Source organism: Miniopterus natalensis, chromosome 1 (genome assembly GCF_054644295.1).
Source record: "Miniopterus natalensis isolate mMinNat1 chromosome 1, mMinNat1.hap1, whole genome shotgun sequence".
NCBI lineage: Eukaryota > Metazoa > Chordata > Mammalia > Chiroptera > Miniopteridae > Miniopterus > Miniopterus natalensis.
The window spans coordinates 126,417,669-126,439,993 of NC_142081.1; the positions used below are offsets into that span (position 1 = coordinate 126,417,669).

The 22,325-nt window shown below is 45.9% G+C and overlaps 1 protein-coding gene across 9 annotated transcripts in view; it reads right to left on the reverse strand.

Annotated features, from left to right (window-relative positions):
- Positions 1–22,325, reverse strand: part of CELF2 (CUGBP Elav-like family member 2) — a 497,548-nt gene that overhangs the window by 75,184 nt on the left and 400,039 nt on the right. For all 9 annotated transcript variants that reach the window (XM_087825724.1, XM_087825730.1, XM_087825745.1 and 6 more), the window contains 2 exons: positions 11,254–11,302; positions 2,798–2,932 (listed from right to left, as the gene is read on the reverse strand). In XM_087825724.1, coding sequence (XP_087681850.1) covers positions 2,798–2,932; positions 11,254–11,302 — 184 coding nt within the window. The remainder of the gene's footprint in view (positions 1–2,797; positions 2,933–11,253; positions 11,303–22,325) is intronic.

The window sequence follows — 22,325 nt, forward strand, 5'->3', positions numbered from 1 at the left end:
ATAGGCACTGGGACCAGAGTGCTCAGCACCCTTTATCTGCGGTGCCACTAATGGGAGACACTTATTTGACTGAAAACTTCAATTTTTTAATGAAAGCAAAATAGTAGCATAAAAGGGAATTGTTCTTTTAACAAATACACTGATTCAGGAGTGGTCCCCTGTACCCAGGAGTCCCTGGGTCCTGCTAATTGAAAAACCTACCACTGTCTGCCTTTATATTTCAGAACAAATGGCTATAAATGAGTATTTTCTTTTTTTGCCATAGGGAATTCTCATCAGTTCACCAGAAATTACTTTTCTGTTAGAAAAAAAGGGCAGGAAGGAGGATTCTGCTCCGTACATGGAGCCAACATTAGCATAAAATATTGACAAGGGTCTTCCCTGACTTGTTTCAGAGACAGGCTGCTTGTGTGTCTGGTGCCCCTTAATGAACCAAATGGCTGATCAGATTGGCCAAATTCTCTCGTCCAGTCCTGTGTCCTGCTCTTTCCTATGAAAGTTGGGCTGCTTTAACATCTTATCTGCAGAAACAACTCTTGTCGCTCAGGGAGTGCTAGACACTGCAGGCACCAATGCCGTTCATTCTGTCCCCACTGGACAGGTGGTGAAGTGAGGGTGGGTCACTGGATAAACAGGCCCGGGCCAGCAGAGGCAGAATGGAAGTCATGCCTTCCTAACCCGTGGTCAAGGTCTCTCCTAAACTAGATGGGCAGCCTGCGTGTGTGAAAAATCTCCCATGCTGCTGGCTGATGATGCACGATGAGACACACAGGGCACGTACTGTTACTGCTGCCATTTACAAATGGGGAAACTGAGGGAGAGAGAGAGAGAGGTAGATGAAATGACTAGTAACGTTTCATGTTGGGAGAAGTTCTGGGATGGGATGTGGGGGTCACTGACCCAAAGCCACCATGAATTTCACTGTAACCGAATGACCTGCCTTTCTGCTCCCGGTGCGTGAAAAGTACAATGAAATACAGAAGAGTGACTGAGAATAATAGCAGGCGAGAGCGGTGGTTCTAATTATGAAATTGGCAGCAGGAAGGGACTGGGAAAATGTTATCCTGCACGTCCTACGTATTTTATCCTCTGTTTAGCCGCCCCGCCTTCTCCCTGGGTATTCTCTCTCCGGTTAGTCTGCCTGGGCGGGCATGTGTGTATCACGGCTGCAGGAGAACCACATGCCCGAATAGGACTAGAGGCTCCCATGGCGTGAATCTGCTAGGACAGCATGGAGGCGACTAGGACGGAAATCCCAGTGTCCTTATGCTGGCAGGTTGGACAGGAGCCAGAGGTTGTGCGGGTCACCAGCATGAAACACTATTTTGGGTGACACTGGTAATGGCACAGGTGGCAAGTTACAGATGGGCGGAGGCATGGGGTCTGCTGTTTAGGGATCTCCCTCGATATCACGTGTTGTTTAGTTTTTAGAGAACCACATCTCTTCAGTGAGGGTTACATAACAAGGGTTTCAGAACTGTTGAGAGGATGCATGTGATCTCTGTGCCTCCTCCCTTTGCTTTTTTTTTTTTTTTTTACCACCTGCAGAAGAAAATACAGGGATGGTGAGCTCGAGGCTGGTTCTCCACCTCCTAGTTTTCCTCCAACTCCCTCCACCTGGGGAAGTGGAGGTGGGTGTAGGCGGAACACTTTTGTTCTCTGTGCCTGTGAATCTGGCAGCTGACATCATGAAGCGTTATGTCTAAAAGTCAAAAGAACAAATGTTCCCTGCACGTGGTGCCTACTTTAAGTAAAACTCGGGAGACGGGTGGAGATTGGTGCCTTGATACTTAATGCCCAGCCTTTCTTTCCATGAGTGGTTGGGGATGGCCGTGCTGTCCCAGAACCAGAGACTGGGAATGAAAGGGTGTTTCTAATTAGCCCCGTGGAACTCTCGGTGATACTACACTAATGGGATGGGATCCTTTCAGTGTTGCAAAAATACGGACTTCTTAGAACTGACAAGTGTATTCTACATAACTTGCTTTCAGTTGGGCCTCGCCGGGCTGATCAGGAAGCTGCAGCTAGAGGAGTGTTAACACCCAGTGACAGCCCTTCTGAGTGGTTTAAAAAGGGGGTGTGTGGCTTTGTCACGGGGACGGCAAACATGGAAAGAGAACAGTTGTTTCCAGCTACTTTGTATAACCGCTTGCAAAAATACTGGTTTCACCAGTGCTCAAGATGCAGCCTTTGCTTCTAACACAGTGACGAAGAGGAAGCCTACAATCTTCTGGATGGTGTCACTTCTCTGTCACTAATGGACTCCCTGCGTTCTGGGCTCCAGGAGTCTTGAAATAGAGCCCTAATGCCCCACGATGGGCCCAGTTACTCTGAGTCCCTATCTGCTCTGCTCTGTGTGGCAGTGTGGACATTTTTCCTTGGTTTACATCACTGTCAAGGGGCCCACACCCTCCACATTTCTTTCAGCACAGCCAGAAAGCCAGAAACTAAGCTGAAAACAATAAGTGTTCCCGCTCCCCTTCCACATCTACTCTCCCCTCCCCCGTATCTACTTCAATTTGAGATTGAAAAGGGATGTGCAACAAAAGGGCAGCCTGCCGGCTTCCCGTCTGACAGTGATAACCTGAGCTAATATGTTGGCACAAGGACCTTCCCGACTTGAGAAGTAAAATGTGATCATCTCAGCTACGGTGAAAAGTTCAGTTGGATAACTGCATCACGCGGAATGTATTACAGGGTAACCCCTTGCTGCGTGCGGAGGCTACATCTGCCTGGACCGTGACACAGAGCTCCAATTAGCACCTAAGGAACGAGACTTGAGCGACAGCACACTCACCTCGACTCAGCCCGTCGGGGCCCCGGAGGATCCGGCACTCTTCTATCTGGCCAAACGGAGAGAACATCACCCTGATATCATTCTCGTTACATTTCTTCGAAACCATTCCTATGAACAATTTTCTGTCTTCCACGGCTAGGAAGTAAAAATAACGCATGAGCAAAGGCCACTGTCATCTTTCCATCAATGCTTCACGACCATGTCAGACCCGGTGCCGGTCACGTGAGCCTGCTAGCGGGTCCCCAGGTCACCTGCGCTCCCCCACTTCGCCCCTCCTGAACACCGCACCCTCTGCGAGCTTGCTCTAATAAAAAGCTTCATGGGACCCAGAACACCAAGGAGTTCTTTTCCCCATTAGAAAACGAATGGCAATGTGTTTACCAAAATGTTAAAGTTCCATGTAGTTGCTAAACACTATCATTCCACAGATATTTTTAGAGACAGGTTTTTTGTTTTTTTTGGGTAGATGTTCTTTAACTTGAATGACAAGGAAAGAAAAAGGTCAGGAGAGGAAGACCAAAAGGAACAGACGTAGTGGGACAGTGAACAAAACTTATAACAAAGTGTTTGAGGGAAGAAGCCCTTCCCCTGATTTCATGTAGCCGGGTCCCCACAGATCCTGAGAAGAGTGGGAGATGAGAGACGCCCGTTTCTCTAGAAACCTAGTCAAAAACCCATGTCCTGAGCCTGGGCCCTGCAGCCCCAACCAGGACAGCACCTGTGGTCTGAATGTTAAATGCGAGAGGAAGGCGGCCCTAGTGAAGAGAACAGGGCTGCAGTTACTTGAGAATTACTGCAGGGTGGCCTGTGTCCTGACCCCGTGCTCGGGTTACACCCGGGCCAAAAAAAGAACAAGGAGAGAATAGTTCTATTCCTCCCACTTGGAGGCAGGACTCCTGATGAACAGAAACGCACTTTGGATGTCACGACATCAATGAGCAAATTCTAACCTTGGAACCCGATGGGGGTGAAGATAAGGAGAGGTTTACCTCAGATGACCCGGGAGATTTCCCTCAAAGCCTACATGTCTATGCTCAGGACGACTGGCCTACATTCAGCCTCAAAGGTACCATTATAGTTCAGGACAGCACTGGGAGTCTTTTTTTAGGAGGGAGCCAGAGATTGTCCGAGAAGCCATGCTGGTCTCCCAGGTCCCAGTGCAGTTCATTATTAGAACGCCGGGGCAGGCCAGCGGCTGCAGCAGGCCTCGGATCGCCCCGGCTCAGGGGAGGCTCCGCCAGACATCCCTGTGTGGAAACCGTCCTTTTAATGCTTTATAATCTTGTCGTTGCTCTTTAATTGCTTTTGTTTCTCTTACCCTTTTCCTGGAGAGTAAGTGTCTCATTTTCATTGAACCCACAAGACTGTGCTAGACCTTCTGGGGCCAGGGCTTTGGGTACCTCAAACCCCATGGCCTCTGCCCTCTGGGCGCGGGGACAGAAGAGCTGTTTGTGCAGCAGTCATGAGGCACAGGGCGTTGACTCCCACGGGGGTGTCCAACAGAACCTGCAGGTGGGGATGGTTCTAGTGACGTCCATGCGGAAGCTGAAGCCACGTGTGGCTGCTGTGACTGAGGCACTGGATTTTTAATGTAATTTAGTATTAACCGATTTAAATTTAAAAAGTCACATGTGACTACTGTATCAGGCAACGCAGTTCTGAGGGGCCTAAGGGAGACAGCTAAATGCTCCTGTCATAGAACCCCAGACTGGAAGTCAGAGACTTGAGAGATGTTTTGTCTAACTCTGCAAGAGATCCCGAAGCCTGGCAGGGGGAGGGGACTTGCCAAGGGTCATTCAGCAAGTGGGTGGCCTAATCTGGACCATGACCTAATATCCTACTGCTGTCCAGGCTTGTTTTCACTCTACTGTTTCCCGCAAGCCCAGAGAAGGCAGAGGGGGGTTAAACGGGAAAGCAATGCTGGGATTAGGAAACTCAGGTGCCAGTTCCAGCACAGCCATTAAATGGATGTGTGACCTTGGAGAATAAGCTGACCTCTGTGGACCTGTTTTGTCATCTATAAAATGAAGGCTTACATGTGATTCTTTTTCCATTTCTCTCTTTCTTAAATACTGGAGAGAAGTGGCCCCGCCACATGCTTTGGTTGACTGAAGCACATGGGGGGGATGTTAGAGCCCAGAATCCTTCTGCTCAGCCTCTCTCCACACTTGTGGCTGTTCCTAAGACAATGCAGAGAAACACCAGGGCTCCAAGTAATATGGGTTGAAACCACAATTGCACAGTACTTGTCAACCGTGAACTGTGCGCCCTAATTTTGAAGAAAGGCCTGATGGAAGATGTGGAAGTTAGGCTGGCCTTCAAGAGGCACGGACAGGGTCTGGATAGACTGGCAGTAGGATGGGGGGACGACATACTGACTGGCCAGGTACAGAATCAGGTAGAAGTCGGGACTGCCGTTGGGGCAGGTGGAGGAAAGCAGCCAGGCTTCAGCACAATAAGCACCACTATTTGCTTCATCTGTAGAGAGGGGCTCAGTGTATACGGACAGTAACGGATGGTCCAAGGCCTCTGTCTGTGTTGAGATTCATCAAATAGGTATGGGCAATAGGGGTCACTGGCTGATTCCTGGAGGGAGGCCACTGGGGACTGACTTCTTGTATGTAGATAAAATCTTTTTAAATTTAAGTTCTTTTTTTCTCCCTTCAGAGTAAGTGAACTACCAATGATCTCCTGGGAACTAGGAGAAGTACAGCAAGCCAAGGGCAGCGTTGGCACAGTGATCTAAGTGCTAGAAACACGAGATACCCGGGAAACGAGCTTCCTTTCTGATGGGTGTCTGTGAGCTCCGACACCAGGACAGCCAGAGCGGTGCCAGGCCCCTTCGCCGGGAGAGGATGCGGCATTGTTCAGAACCGGAATGGGAGAGGGCAGGAACCGGCTGATACGGGCAGCAGGAAGGGAACGACTTCTAGGTGTAGTTCTTACCCTCCTCCCTCGCTCCCGCCCTCCCTCGCTCCCTCTCCTCCCTGGGGCCCGCCCGAGGAAGCTGTGGCTGCTGTCTTTATGAGAGTAACAGTTAAGTTCCTGTTCTCCTTTCTCAGATCCTAAAAAATCTACTTCTAGTTCTTTTAGACAAAAGCAAGTAATACATTCCCAGTTGGCCCTTGGTTTCACTGGTAAGCCTTTGATTATGGTATTTAGCTAAAACAATTTGTAGATTTTGAGCTTTAGAGGGATATGATAATAAACAAAACATGCAGCTCCTCAGTAAGCTAAAATGATTTTTTTACTAAGATGAATATTAAGAAAATGAACACCACTTAGGAAATTCTGACTTCCCAGTCACCAGGGAGTGTCAACTCAGGCAGGGAGACAGGTGATAACTCTATTTTCAACAACAACTATTAGCTAAAAATAAAAAAATTAGAACCTGTACCATCCATATGCTACTCAAAATATTAATTTTTTTCATGTGTGTGTGTATGTGTGTATAAAGGAAGCTGGATGTTTGCAATCTTTTGCTAGTCAAGGTTGCTCTGTGCTGTTAACAGCTGGACCATGTTTGCTTTGATGGCAAATTGGGGATAACTATACAGATCTCCCCTCCCCCTTGAGTTTTCCTGATTTTCCAGTTAAAATTTATTCATACAAATTCTTCCTGGGATTCCCAGGCTAAGGATCCCTCTAAACAGCTTTGTCAACATTTTAAATAAATATAATTATCTTCAATTCACTTAACTTTTTCATCAATGTTTGATGAAATTCTTGGTGGAGTTTTCCCTAAGTATTCACAGGCAGTAAGCATCTCACTTATTTTTTCAATCCACCAGAATGCTGATTGCTTAAATAAACCTATCATGTTCATAGTATTCTGCCAAGTGCTTTGGGAAAATTAAGGAGAAAAAAAAAAGAATGAAAAGATCAGGTTTGTACCCTCTGGGAAAAAGCTGATGTCCCTTCAGGGTAACCAGTGAATGGGTGAGGGCAGACTTTAACGTACACAGTGCTGCACACGCAGGTTACCGCCACCAGTAATGGCAATGGCAGAACTGGGAGGCTCTCCAGACCAGGGACCACTTCAAGTTCTCCTACCATGGTTTAAATGAGAAAGGGTTAACACGATAAGTGGGAACTTTTTTAAGTTCAGGGAATAGAGACTTAATTTTTTAAAAATCCCTCATTGTAAGCCTGTGCTGATACCCCCGTATACAACCTGTCAAAGCCACACCTGGATTTGGGGTGGCCTGAATAATTAACAACTTCTCAATGTGTTGATACTAACGTATGGCATTTAATTACTGCCTCCAAATCCATGAGTCTCTCCACTGTGAATTTCAAAACTATTTCATTGTCTTCCAGTAAATTGGAAAGGGGCTGGATGGGAGCATCCCGTGTGTGTACTGGAGCCTTGCTGGCCTTTACTGCCCCCCACAAGAGTTAGTTATCTTGACACCGGCGAGCTCTGAACTTGACACATGGACAGCGGGGGTTTCGAGGCCTTGAGAAAAGAGCCAGGGGTCTTGAATGGCATTTCTGGATGTGAGGCTTCAAGGACCCCTGGCAAGCTATGAGGCTGGAGGTTTAAAGCAGTATGGATTTATGCTCTGTCCAGAATCAAGACAATCCTCCCACCCAGAAGCATGATGTAAGAGTGAAGACTGGCTACAGCCACCAAGGCCCCAAGCACGGAACCAAAGGCAACCTCTACGCTTTTCTTGTCATTCACTGCTACACAAACTTCAGGTCTAGCAACTGCATTTAATTTTCAATCTTGCACTGCTGGCACCTTCTGCTGTATAGTAATGAAGGATTAAAAACTGGAAAACAGGCTCTCTGATGATACACAGAATTAAAGAGAGCAACTATGTCTGTGCTGGCATATGCTGGTTCTTGAAAGCCGCACCTCCTCCCATGTCCTTCCTACACCGTCACTCGCCTGTGTGCAATGGGAAAAGAACAAAAAAGGTGGATTCTATTGAAATTTGGGTACTGATTCAGTGTGTTTTTCTTAAAGGCCCAGCATCTTTTTAACAGATCCTTTTGTGAAAATTTATGTTTTTACTGATTTCAGAGAAAGGAAAGGAGAGGGAGAGCTAGAACCATCAATGAGAGAGAAACATCAATAGTCTGCCTCCTGCACATGCCCTACTGGGGATCAAGCCTAAAATCCAGGCATGTGCCCTGATCGGGAATCGAACTGTGACCTCCTAGTTCATGGGATGACACTCAACCACTGAGCCATGCTGGCCAGGCAAGGCCCCAGCATTTTATTGCCAATGCAGTGGGCTTTATCTTGGGGGAGGGGGGGAGACACCTTGCACAGAAGCACGAAGACAGGAGCAACAAGAGTGAGTTGGCATAAATGTGCTAGAGGCTGCAGCTTAAATCACAGCCAATGAAAAGGGCACTATAGGAAGCCAGGGAGATTTCCGAAACCCATTCAGTAAAATACCGACATGCAGGGTAGATCGAAGAGCAGTCCAACATTTCTGAGCTCACCGCAGAGGTTCCCTCTGTCAGAATCTCTACATGGACAAAGGCTGCAGAGAGTGATTGCTTTCCTGGAGTTCATTTGTCCATCACTAATTAATCTGTGATGAGCAGCCCTGTCTTGCTCAGCAAATACAAAGGTTCAGAAATCCGAACATACTGATAATGAAGGCAGTAACTGTCTGTGATGAGCCCTTTGTGCTATCCATAAATGTCAGCAAACTCAATAAAAGTGCAATTAGAGCTCGTTATATTTCTTTCACAACTACGGGAGCTATTTTGAGTATCTGAGCCAAAGAGATCTTTGTGCTCTTTGAGCTCTGGAAACTGCTCACCTGTCAAAGCTGCCACGTGAAATCAGAAAAGGCTTGCAGCACTTATCACCTGCTCCTGAAAATACACATTTCGCCCAATTCCTCCACCAGGTCCAAGGAGAACCTTGAATCCTGTTCGTGTCTACGCAGGGTGAGGTTCACTGGAGCCTCCATAGACAGCACTTTAAAAGCAGATTTCAGTCCCTGTATACTCTTTGATTTTTTTTACTGGAAATTCAGGAAATAAAGGTCAATCTACAAAAGCAAGGGAAGAACTAGTCCAACAAGAAGGTCGGGGAAGGGGGGTTCCTTTGTGTGTAAAGATCTATGCTGTGACATTAACAGCCCAAGGCTCAAGTGTCAGCCTCAGTGAGCCGGAATCATGTCCCCAACTCAGCACAGTGAATATACAGCATGTGCCAGGTATTACGCTCAGCTCTTTGTACATGCTGACTTATGTACTCCTCAAACACCCTTGTAAGGTAGGTGTTCCCAGCAGAATTCCAACTACAGACTGCCACAGCCCCTGTTATAGCTGGAGACAAGGAGGCCAGGTGAGGTTGAAGAACATCACCAAGGACACAGCTAACAAGTGCAGAGCGAGGGGTAAAGCCCAGGCTCCTCAAAATGGTTTTTAACTGCTACCTGGGTTGCTCCCTGAAAAATGACATTTTTAGATATTCTCTCATCTTAGTAAAACAGTGTCCAGTCCTGCTTGACTTTCAAGACCATGCAAAACTGGGCGTGCTCATGGCAGTTTTATTGTATTGCTTTGGCAAACATTACCCTCAGTGCCCAGAGTAGACACTGGACAGCAAGGGCAACAGACCACTCTGAGACCTCCCTGCAGCTGTTCTATGGAAAGCATTCTCTAAGTCAGGGTTCATGTCTGTACAATAGAAAATGCAAACGAAGAAATCCCTTCATGGAGCAATTATTTGGGTATTTCAGGTCAAATATTTCCAACTCAATTTTCTAATTCACCATGTCTTCATAACTATGACCTAAGGTTCATAAATAAGACAAATCCTTTTCCATAGACTTTCATCGCATGGACACAGTTTAGAGAGTGATGGGGCCAGATGACAGGGAGCATCCCTTTTTGGCCAGAAGCTCCAAGATGACTTTCAATGACAGAGTTCATCCCATGAATGCAAGATTCCTCTCTCCCACAGGGAATAGAACAGAGTATAAACGTACACTTCTGGAGCAAAGGGTTCTGGGAACTGTCACGGTACATGGCATTTAGCATGGGTGGACGTGCTCAGGGCAGAACCCTATAAGGCCAGGGGAAAATCTGGATAGCAATAATCAACATTGTATAGGGGTGCTCTATCATTTATAAAGCAACGTTACAAACATCCTGTACGAGTCTGAAAGAAAGGCAACCTATGTGAGGCAGTTACCAGTATTCTTATTTTACAGGTGAGGACACTAAGGTTCAGTCTTGAGTGACTAGAAGAGCTCAGTAGACTGAATGTAAGCAGGCTCTCTCCCACGGGGAACAGAACAGAGTGTAAATGTGAGAGTAAGTAATCAATATTCACTGTCTAATAAAGGAATAAAGTGACTTGACCCAGGTCCCACAGCAAAATAGTGGCAGATCTGAGACCCTCCGACACTAAGAGCCATGTTAAAGTAGAAGAGGACTTTATCTGAGGGAGTGAACTCAGAGAAGTGGGCAACATGCTAACATCTACTCCCCAACACACTAATCAGGTGCTAGCAGCCCACAATACAGCGTGGGATTCTCTGCAAAACTTCTTAGTCTGTGAAGAATCCAGAAAACAGAATGCACAGCAATTAGCAAAAAATACCTTGTGGAGAGATTTAGAGCCCAATCATAATTTACATGTGCAGGTACACAGATCTCTGAGTGCATGGCTCCTGCCCCGATTACTAATTAATGAGGTGCAGAGCTCCTGTGGAAGGCAGCATGCTGACTGTGTCAGTCTTGTGGGATGGGGAAGCTCTGAGGTCCAAGGAAGTAGAAGAGTCCTTTAACATACATTTCGGTGAATTCAAAAAACAAAACAGGGACAGAAGGCTGGTGTAAATGGAAGCAAAAGCCTGAGAGAGAGAAATGTGGCTATCTACTCTCTTGTGTCTTGGACAGTCAAATCTCAGCTACTCCACAGACCTCATCTAATGCATATTTTTTTGCACTGAATGTATGTTTATTTAATCAGCAGACTGAATTCGGAATGAATTTGGATGCAAATGCACTGGTACAATTTAGAGAAGAGGGCAGTAAGACAGCCTCCAAGACAAAGGACAAAAGGAAAGGAGAAAAAAGATTGCCTGGTTCTTAGTGGGCATCCCTTTCCCACTCATCTCCTCTGCACAGCGTAAGGTCATTCCTCCCTATCAGGTGTCCTGTATTGCTCTGTGGGAGCAGATAAACAAGAGCCAAAGGCCACAGGGTCACCGCACAGAGCAAGTCCACAACAGAGGGACACGAAAAACCATTTCAGGTAACATCTTCGCAGACCTTTACACACCAGAGATAAATGAGGCGGGAGAGAGAAGCTCAGGTTTCCCCAGACGTGCTGACCACAGTGCAAGTTTCCTGGGGCAGTCCTCTCTGCCTTTCTGAGAGAAAGCACCTGGGCTGGCTGGCATCTCCCTCCCCCAGCGGACTCCCTGGCTTACAGACACAGACATTAGATGAGACAGTCGGTCACCACCTACCGTTTGACTTCTCACTATCTGCAGGTTTCATCTGAATGGGATGATGCATCTAAAATACAAAAGTGAAAAGGTAAAGGCAGATTGAACAACTGTATAAAGTCTCAGAAATCCTACACTATTAAACTTGAACAATGATATTGTTATAAGCACATATAAATAATAACAAGACCTCTCCCAGGTAAAAGTAACCAAATCCAAGTGCAAGCCTGTGTCTTATGTTCAGGAATAGAACCCGTTTCAGTCATGGGGCATGGGGAACATAGGATTTAAAAGCTTGGGCTACACAGTCAGACTTGAGTTCAAAACCTGCTTCTATCACTCAACATGGTTTCTGCCTGCATCTTAGAGGTGATTCTGGTCCTGCCATTTATGATAGCTACGCATGACCTGGGGCAACTGTCTTAACTTCTCTGAGTCTCAGTTTCCTCATTTGTGAAGTGGAGATAATACTTGCATAGTAGGGCGGTGGGAATTAAAGGAGAAAGTGCATATAAAGTGCTTAATTAACAGGGCATAGGATGCACTGAAGAAAAAAAGAGCTACTGCTATTTTGTGTTATTACAGACTTAAATGCAGATTGTCTTTGCATTTCTTCTGGCCCTTCTGTCTGCTGCATGGATTTTTCTTAGGTCTCAGAGGTATGAGAATTTGAAGGTCTAGCAGCTGACTGACTTAGGTGCCATCATATAATTTTTATTAAACATAAAGTGTGGGATAGAATAGAGGGAGGGAGGGACCTTAGCAAGAACCTGAGATGATTTGGGTGCCCTCTGGCCCTTCACACAATGCCCATTACACCACGGTGCATGATCCACATAGTTTACTCCAAGCACAGAATGCTGTCACCATTTCCAATTAAAATAAATTCCTCAAACTACTTGCAAAGGTCCTCTTGCTTCATATTTCACCCTACCCCAAGGAACATCGGAGCCACAGGGTGGATGGAATCACTGGCTGTGCAAATGCTTTTATTATAATGGGTCCCATTCTCTCTGAACCTTTAATTTCCCCAGTGGACTTCTATCACTTGCAAGCCACAGCTCTGGGTTTTATCTAATTTAAATGAAAGGGGAATGGTACTTGGCTGTGGCACTTAAATGATGGGAAATTATTATCAGGCAGTCAGGACCATGTGCAGCTAATGCCTGCCAGGGTCTTCAAAACACAAGAGGAAGAGGAAAGGGGGAGAGCTATCAGGGGACGAGAGGCTAAGTAATTCAGAGCTGCTTTGTTTATGCGAAAAGGCAAGATGCTCTTATGCATAGAACATAGGCCTTGAGATGTGGGGTCTACTCATATTCCCACTCCATTCATTAATCTATTCAATTTGTACAGGAGTCTAGAATGAGAATGAAATGTTTAGTCCAAAAAGACTAGAATATACACCTAAATAGCAGGTAGACGTAAACTGTGGAAACTCCTGATTTGAGCTAAGGAATGTGGCCCCCATCCTATAGGTGATAGAGAGAATGACCCCCAAAAATGTTGGGGGAAGATGGACTAAGTCTTTGAGCAAGCTATTCCTCCCACATGCCTTATCTGCCCGTTCAGTACATATGTGTGAGGGATCCTCTGAGTCCCTGGCTCTAGGCTAAGGAGTGAGGAATGAAGGCCAAGGGGAGAGGTTCAGGCCCTTCGGGGGCTCTCTGTGCGCTGGGGAAGGATGAAATATAAACAGCTCCCGAGTAGCTTGGTCAGAGCTAAGGCAGATACAGGAACGAGGTGGTGTGGGAGGCCAGGGGAGCAGGCACTGCCTCCTGCCTGGTGAGGGAAGACAGGCCTTCTCAGCGCAGGTGGTATCTGATTCGTGTCCTAAAGGCCAAGTTGGACTTGCCAGCAGAGGAGGGGCCATGGAATATCCCACGTAAAGACCCAGTGGTAAGAAAGAGGAGTTTCTCATAGCGAGCCACCCAAAATGAGCAGGGAGGGGCACAGAAGCAGCTGCAAAGGGGGTGGGCATCCAGCTCTCGGAGGATCTTGTGCACTAAGAAACTGAAGTTCTGTCTCAAAGTCGACAGTCAGGCGTAGAAGATTGAAGCAGCCAAGGTAACAAGATCAAATTTGGTGAATTCTAGAAAAGGCCTTTTTGGCTACAGTGGAGCATAGATTATAGAAGAGCGACACAGCGGGCAGAGGGAATGGCAAAGAGGCTATGGCAAATATCTGCGTGACACTGATGAAGATCTAACCTTCAGGGGCAGCTGTTTGTTGCAGGGAAGAGGGGGAGAGAGAACCCCAGCCCGGACCACTAGATATACTATGGAATTATCACCCAAACAGAAAACACAAGGAAGTTGTTTTGGGGGAGAGGCTGCACACAACACATCGGATGTGACTGTGGGATGAGAGAGGTTAGGAAGGTGTGTCTCAAGCTGTGGGATTGCTCTGAGACGTGGCAGTGGGGGCCGCAGGCACGGGTGAAGCTGTCCACAGAGGGAATGCGAAGTGAAGGGAGCCAGGAGCCAGGTGCAGAACCATGGGGTCTGCGCGCGACAGACCAAAGGGCAGTGAGAGGAGCGGAACAGCTGGCCCCACACGAGCCACGCGAGGAGAGTTTTAAGAACAAGGCGGTGCTGCTAGAGGCTACGATGAAAACGCTCAAAGGTCCTTTTGGATTTGGCAATAAAAGGGAATTAATGTAGGAAATTAATCAAAAGAAGTTTCTGTAGGTTTTGGGGTGGGCAGACTGTGAGTTTGTAGAGAGTTTGGGAGTAGCAGGGACGATAACTGGATATGATAAATATAGGCTTCTATTTCAAGAAGAACAGCTACAAGGGGGTGGGGGGGAGATACAGGAAGCCTGATGGAGGATGGTGTGGAGTCCTCCCTTTCCAGGCAGCAGACACTGGTACAGATTAATGTGCTGAAAGACTCACAAGAGATTCACAGGTTAAAGAGAGGAAAGAAGAGATAAGTATGCCTACTTTATGTATGGGCACAAAATGAAGTGACTAGGACTCCTGCCCTCAGGGAGCTGACGATCCATCACGTAGCTGATATGCACATATATAAAGAAGAAACCTGGTAGCCAACGTTAGACGGAGCGCTGTGAGCGCGCCGATCAATCTGTGACGTGCACGGAGGTCTGGAGGAGGAACCCGGGGCTGTAATTCTGTGAGGACAGAACCATTCTACTCTCAGGCTGCAAAGGGCCCTGGTAATCATTCAGTCCAATGCTCTCAATTTATAGGTCTGAAGGGACTAAGCGACTTCGCTAAGGACACACAGCTGGTTAACAACTGAGATGGGATCAGAAACCTAACCTCCCCGCTCTAACCCAACACCGATTCCCCCCCATAACACTGCTTCTCCACAGAACACCCCAGGCGGGACTTGGACACATGAGCCCACGAGGAATAACTGCAAGCCTCAATCACTGAAGGCGCCCGATCCTCGTCTGAAGGTGCCTGCAATATCCCTGTAATGAAAGTAATCTTCCCTCCACTAAACTCCCCACACCCTTTATCTACACAGCTTTGCGACCAGTATTATACTGAGACTTGACTCTTGGTTTTCTTGCAGCTGCTGAGAGAAGCCGCTCAGTCTGTGACCTGAGACCACCCAGAAGGCTCAGGAACACAACAGTGGTAGTACAGTCACGTGCACACGCTACATTTTGGTCAATAGACCGAATATACGGGGGTCATACTGTAAGATTTCGGTGAAGCTGAACTATTCTTACTGCCCAGCGACCTCACAGCCGTTGTACAGCTTAGCAGGATGCACTACCCACGTGTCTGCGGCGATGCTGACGTGAGCAAACCTACTGCCAGTCGGATAAAAGTACAGCGCAGGTAATTACGTGGAGTATACTACTTGATAGTGACAGTAAGCGACTATGTTACTGGTTTATATATTTATTATACTATACTTTTTATCATGTCAGTGTTCTCTTTCTACTTACTAAAAAAGTTTGCTGTAACACCGTAAGCCATACTATGCCGGCAGCAGCCTCACACATCTCACGCTTTCCATGTTTCTTAACTGCATCATTTGGTCTTGTGCTTGATCTAATCTCGTGTTGTTTTGTACAGTAATATGCTGTACAGGCTGGTAGCCTAGAAGCAGCAGGCTATACCATATAGTAGTCTGGCTGTGTGGTAGGCTGTAACTTCCAGGTTTGCCTATGATGTTCACACAACCATGAAACTGCCTGGGACGCATTTCTCAGAACACATCCCTGTTGTTAAGGGACACATGGCTATGATAAAGAAGCTACTGCCACTCAAGACTTGAACTTTGTTTGGTCCTTCCTAGGCCAAGAGGGGGTGAAAGTCAACCTCACAGAGACTGCAACGGTCAGACCCTGGTGAATCCTGAGCGGGTAGTCACCCCTACTTCAGGTATGTTCTGAAGACAATTTAGATAATGTATGTAAAGCACCGTGACCTTGGAGAGAGGTGTTCAATCAGCACTGTATTAAGAATGGCTCATTATCATGAACAGTTCATGTGAATTATAAATTTCTGATCAGATACAGGATGTAAATATCAAGGAAGGCAAAAAAAAAAAAAAAAAAAAAGGCTTGGAGGGGTCCTTCTCATAATGTTTCACTTCCTCGAAATCTCATGACTCCAAAGACCATTGGGAGATTTGTTGAATAAAGTAGAGAAGTTGTTGTAAAGAAGCAGGCATTCTAGTTTCAAGTTTCCATTTATAACAGAGCGACCTTTCCCTAACCAGGAAATGGTTTCAAAGATTTGATCTGGTGTGACTCCAGGACTACTCGTCCATTCCCTTATTTCTCCTTTTATCAGACACTGTCAGCTGCTGGGAATGCAGTGGGAAAGAGTTCTTGTCTTGCCCTGGCCGGTTTGGCTTAGTGGTCAGAGTGTCGGCCAGTGGACTGAAGGGTCCCGGGTTTGATTCCAGCCAAGGGCACATTCCAGCCTAGGTTGCAGGCTTGATCCCTGGCCCTGGTTGGGGCACATACAGGAGGCAACCAATCATTGTGTCTCTCTCTCACATCGATGTTTCTCTCTCTCTCTCTCTCCCTCTTCCACTCTCTCTGAAAAGCAATGGGAAAAGTGTTCTCAGGTGAGGATTTAAAAAAAAAAAAGTTCTCATCTTGATTGAGCCTGTAACGTAGTGGGAGAGAGAGATACATCAGCCATCCACCCCCAGATGATGTGTGTTGTGCTAGGACCTTTAGCGTGGGAACCCAGTGGAGAGATGCCCAACACAGACGAAGGAAGGGCAAGCTGGAGAAGGTGTCTCAGCTGAAGCAATGTTTGAGTTCAATCTCGAAGGAATCCTAATGCTAATCAGAACGTGAGTGAAGGACATTTCAGGGAAGGAACAACATGTTCAAAGGTACCGAGAAAGAGAAATAGGTCGTGTTGTTACTCAAGAATGATGATGGGACATCCTAACCAAGAGAGGGAGCAATGAAATAGCTAAAGATCATCCACCAAATACAAAATACTGAAAGCACAACAAGACTAAGAGTGTAGGATATATTCATGGATTGAAATATTTCAAATACAAACACAACAATGCAAGTCTACTCAACCCTGAATTAAAACTACCATAGGAACCATGACTGGCAGCCAGTGGCCACACCCTCACCACATTCCTCAACAACTAAAGACAAAACCCTTGGTGTCAGAACTGCTGCTTCTCAGCACTGCTGCTTCTCAGCACTGCTGCTGTAGCTACTAGGGACACTGGACTAGGGACACTGGCCTTATCTGCTCTAGCGCTGGATGGAGCCAGAGGTTGGAGCTTCATTCTGTGCTCTGCACTTGGAGGTCCCAGTTGACAGCAAACCAGAGCAAGGGCCAGAGAATCTGACAGTCACTCTTCCAATCTCCTAACACCTCACCTGTTATAAGGGAATCTCAGAGGCAGGGTGGAGGCTAGTTCCCTGGTGGGGAGGGTGTGTGTCCCTCCTCCTATAGATAAGCAAGTAAGTGTATGATCTTCAAGACTTTTTGCAAGGAGTCTCCTAAGAGACACGCATTAATTAAATTGAGGCTGTGTCTCCATAGCCATGCAGGGTTGGCTGTGCCTGACAAAATCTCGCATCCTTGGAGCACACTGAGACACAGGAGGGCTATGGCTGCCATAACCCAGGCTCCCTGTCGGCAGAGTGCTTGTTCCAGGGGGATGCCAAGATTAATTGTTTTGGAAATAGGTCCTGGTTTGTGGCAGTGAATTTGACTTAACATATTTCATCAAGTTTACACTTCTATGAAGAAAGCCTTCTAAATCCATTCCCTTGAATATTTCTTTGACTGCATATGAATTTCCTTATTTTATTGCAGAGCAACATTTTGCCCCAAGTTACACATTAAGGTACTGGTTAATGTCTTAGTCCATTTAACCCTGCTTGCTTAGAAACCAATGAAGTCTAATGGAAAGGGAGATTTTAAGAGCGCCCTCCCTCCCAGTGGGGAGGGGAGGGGACAAGCTTGTTCTATAGGAATTGGTTGCTGAATTTCAGTTGCATCTGTGTATTAAGTATTCCGTCACATCACAGTAAGGTGGGGCCTCTCTGGAAGAGCTCTGGTGCTGTGGCTCATGGAGGGGCCATTGCTTTGGCGCTGACTAGGCTTCCAGTGAGCTGAAGCTCCTTGAGGGGAAGGACCGTATCTCACCGTCCCCTCTGTGCCAAAGCTAAGCATGTCATCAATGACAACATCCAGCCTGCTCCTGACTGACAGAGGCCCCAGGGGCCACCCCAGGCCCCCACTGGCTGGATGCTGTCTGTTGGTGTGGGCGCAGGCCAGCCTTCCAATGTAAAGCCTCATGCTTTACCCCATCTCCTAAGGCGTAAGTGGCATTCGACTCCCCCTCCTCTCCTCCCCCCACATATACAGAGGGTCCCAGATCTGAGTTTCCCAACCCCTGGTCTTCAGAGCAGAAGACCTCTGGTAGGACCCGACGCTCCTCACTCCTGAATGCACTGACCTTCAATTCAAAGCCAAGAGCCCAGCTGCAGCTCATGAAAATGAAAATGAGGCTACATCTGCACATCAAAGCCATTACCCGAAGCCTGGGGGGGTAACTTCACGTATAGGGAGCTGTACATAACCCCGGCAACAGCTGTCACTGCCTACATTACGAGTCCTATCATGTCAGTGAGCGCGCTGAGGCTGGGCCACGAGCACCAGCATCCACACTCTCCAGAGCTCCCATTACATAAAGTCTGGGTGACTGCTCCAGACCTCGCCTTGGTCCTATGATGAATACGGGGAGAGTCGGAGTTTAAACGGCCACTGTTAACACAGGCCGAGTCTGACGATGGAGGACCTGGGGGAAGGAAATGGGCTGAGGGGAAGGTGACAGGGCAGATTCTTCACACATAGAAGAGCTCATGTTGAAACTTGTTTAACCCCAGCCATCACCAATTGATGAGTGAACCACCTCTAACACGAGATTCAATAAAACATGCCATTTTTAACCTGGAATGGGTTTTACAGAGTCACTGTTTCGCATCTCATTATTAGACCTATCCTGACCCCTTGAGAGAGAAGCCGTGATGGTACATATTATAAGCTTACTGCCCATAAAATATTTAAAGCGAGACAAAGAGGGGAGGGACAGGGGTGAATTCACAGAAGAGCTATGCACTACAGGAGGAAACGAAAAGACTCCAGCCGTAAAGACAAACTGGAATTTTCCTTCCGCTCTGTGACGACACATGCATGATGCACGTGGAACACTCTGTGTCTTGTTGTGTGGCACGAGGGATACCAAAAGCACCTGCACTTTCTGCAATTTTCCTTAAAAAGTTTTATAAGCTGCAAAGATAATTTCAAAGGAATTGCCACCAGCTGGAGGCACACCGTCCCCCTAATGACTCTGTGTATTCTCAAGAGATCTGCTATTATAGGAGGTGCCCCCAACTCTGTAGGCAGGCAATTTTGCTATTTCAGGCACTGTTATATTATGCTCTCTCTGAGAAAGGGTGGGTAAAACAAAAGTAGCTTGAGGAATGTTGACTTACAAGCATTAAATAAAAACTTTGGGATTTCTCTGATTTTTAAGTGGTATAAGGATGGTAAATCTGCTAAGATATATAGAGTAGAATGATACCTCTGCAAGAATACAGATGACAAAAATAATGAGTTTGACCAGTCAAAACGAGCTTTCATCACCTGGACAAAGCCAGATTCACAGCTCAAAGCTATGCCTGCGACGTGTAGAATTTAGGCAATCTTTGAGAAAACTGGGGTATTCTTCCCTTCACTCTCAATTTTCCTGTGCCAAGCACTGTTGTAGACTCAAGTATGCTAATAATTTTGTTCTTACAACCCCGAAACAGGTGTGTACGGGGAGTCAAGGAAGAGGGAGGGAGAGGCCAAGCTCTCAAACATCTGATGCCTACGCTGATCAGAAGCAAATGGATGATCAGGAAGATGAGCTATCAATTATGATGCGAGAGGAAATAACTGTTTTGAATTGCTGACACGAACAGATCCTGTATTTTGAGGTTCTTTCACAAACTGGTAGTGTAAAAAGTACATTGGAACCTACAGAATTAATCAGTGTGGACCACTCACTGTTGGCCGAGCCGGCATTTACACAAGAAGGCCCTGGTACGTGGTTTTATGTTAACGGACTGGATTGTGCAATGCCTATTTATTTGAACACTGCTTTGAAAATTCTGGAGAAAACTGAGTGCCTAGTTCCCCTCTGAAGATGCAGATTCCCTGGTGGAAGCTGGGGGTATGGGATCCAGCCTGCTTGGGGTGACAGTGCTATTCCACCAAATTGCTTTTCTGTGCATCGCCATTAATTGTGCTAATATGTAGGTGCACAGAAAACTTTCAACCAATATTTGCTGACATGTATTTTTATAAAAGTGACCTAAGCCACCAAGAATAAAAGGGCATTTGGGTGTGGTAACAAAAGAGAAATATATGTCATATTTTCTCTTTCTGTGGCAAATCATAACTAGCAGGAAAAAAAACCATAATGAAAATAAATGACTATTTCTATTTTATTTACTTATTTAAAAATATGTTTTTATTGATTTCAGAGAGAGGAAGGGAGAGGGCGAGGGAGAGATAGAAACATCAATGATAAGAGAGAGTCATTGATTGGTTGCCTCCTGCATGCCCCCCACTGGGTATCAAGCCCACAACCTGGGCACATGCCCTGACTAGGAATAGAACCCTGACCTCCTGGTTCATGGGTTGATGCTCAACCACTGAGCCATGCTGGCTGGGCTAAATGACTATTTCTTCTTCACAGACACTGATGCAGGTGAAGAGCTTAAAGCATGGACTGTGTAATAAGTGCTCAATAAAATTATCACTATCATTATTATTTTACTTAGTGTAAGAGTTTCCCTGAGGGAAAAAGTAAAAGGCTCCATTTGAAAGCTAAGAGAATATACTGGGAGGGATGGCCTTTCTTGGGCATCTTAGAGGTAAATAGCTGGTATTGCTCAACTCCCAGCTTTCTTCATATATACAAATAATCCAGTGAAGAAGAAAAACCTACAGAGCCCCAACTATATATCTGCTTTTGGTTCACCAGGCTCCAAGGACGCCTGTTTAGCTGGAATTACTCTACCTGTTCCCATTTTTGTAACAATCATGGGGTATAGCAGAGTGGGGAAAGCAAGCCGTGAAACCATTTAGTCCTGGCAAAGAATAAAATAAAATAAATAAAATAAAATATTACAGGAAAATTAGATTACTCTGGGTGGAATTCTATGAGGGAATTTGGAGTCTGTTATGGTGATTAAGTCATCATTTCTGACAGATTACTCTAATCGGCTGTCAAAGAACATTCCACAACCCCATCTGTAACTTGGCGTCCTAGTTACTCAGCCTGTGGTCCCTTCTGTACATAAAACACATACAGACGAGAGGGGCAGGTACAGCTCGGCATTTATTATACTCATTAGCTATGATTAGGTTCTTTGTTTTCATACTAAATAATAACACAGGCTTCCATTTTGCCTCATTTATTCTTAAAATGAGAAGAAAAATGAATAGGCTCAAACTAGGAGGCATGGAACGTGAATGAAAAATAATTGTCATAACCAAGAACATAATGCTTTTAGAAGAACTGCCGTTCAAGTAGAATAGTAATCTTTTCTGTTTAATTTTTCTTGGGACTATTATAGCATATTACTTAGAGAGGTAAATCTATGATACTTTTTAAACCCTCTAGTCAGGCTGGGCACCTAATTAGCTGTTACTTCAGTAGATGGTATTGTTATTGTGTTTAGCAAAGTGATTGTGAGCAGAAAGTAGTGTGTGTTGTTTTTTTTTTTTTTAAAATAACATTTCAGTTATTCCCTCTCTGTCACTGTGTCTTTGGGATATAATAAATAATTCATCCAGTCAGTTGAGCTCCTAAATAAATTTGAAGAGGTAAGCAAAACTAGTTAAAGTTAAAAGATTATACCTAGGTTTGTCTAGAATTCTCTGCTTAGAGCTACATGTTTCAATGACAAAAAAGCTGGCGGGTATAAAGCAATTTTGGAAATGGAGATAAACAGAGAGACGCATGATAGGAAAGGTGTGTGGGATCACGGTGCTGCTGTGGCAATACTATACAGCAGGTGACCCAACGGTAGTTCTGAGTGACGGTTGAAAGATCTCAATCACTGCTGATAAATGAGCCAAAATTTAGAGAAAGGTAGTAATTTTGCCCTTCTCACTAATTGGGAAATATACAGATATTCTTTCTAACCATGATTTCTTTTTGATTGTGGAACTGTCTTCCAAAATCAAGGATGGATGCTCCAAGAGTCATTCTTCCAGATGTTACCCAGATGCTAAATTAGACATGCCGCCTCACTGAGCCATGCAAAATCACACTGAAATAATAATGTCTGGCCTGGCCATTAAGGAGTGGTTTAAGGACTTGGTAGTTCATTTACATTTCCACTACTATGATCCTACAGGCCACAAACTTTCTCATATTTTAAGACAAATGAGCCTGGTTTAAAAATAAAATTGTCCTTCTGACATTGGTGTCTTCCCTTAATAACTACCACCGGGCTCAGTTCTCACACGGCCTCAGAATAAACGAGAAGCCAGCCTGCCAGGCTCCTGGTGGCTCCTTCCCCAACACCAGCTGCTTTCGGGTCATTAACCGCTACCCCA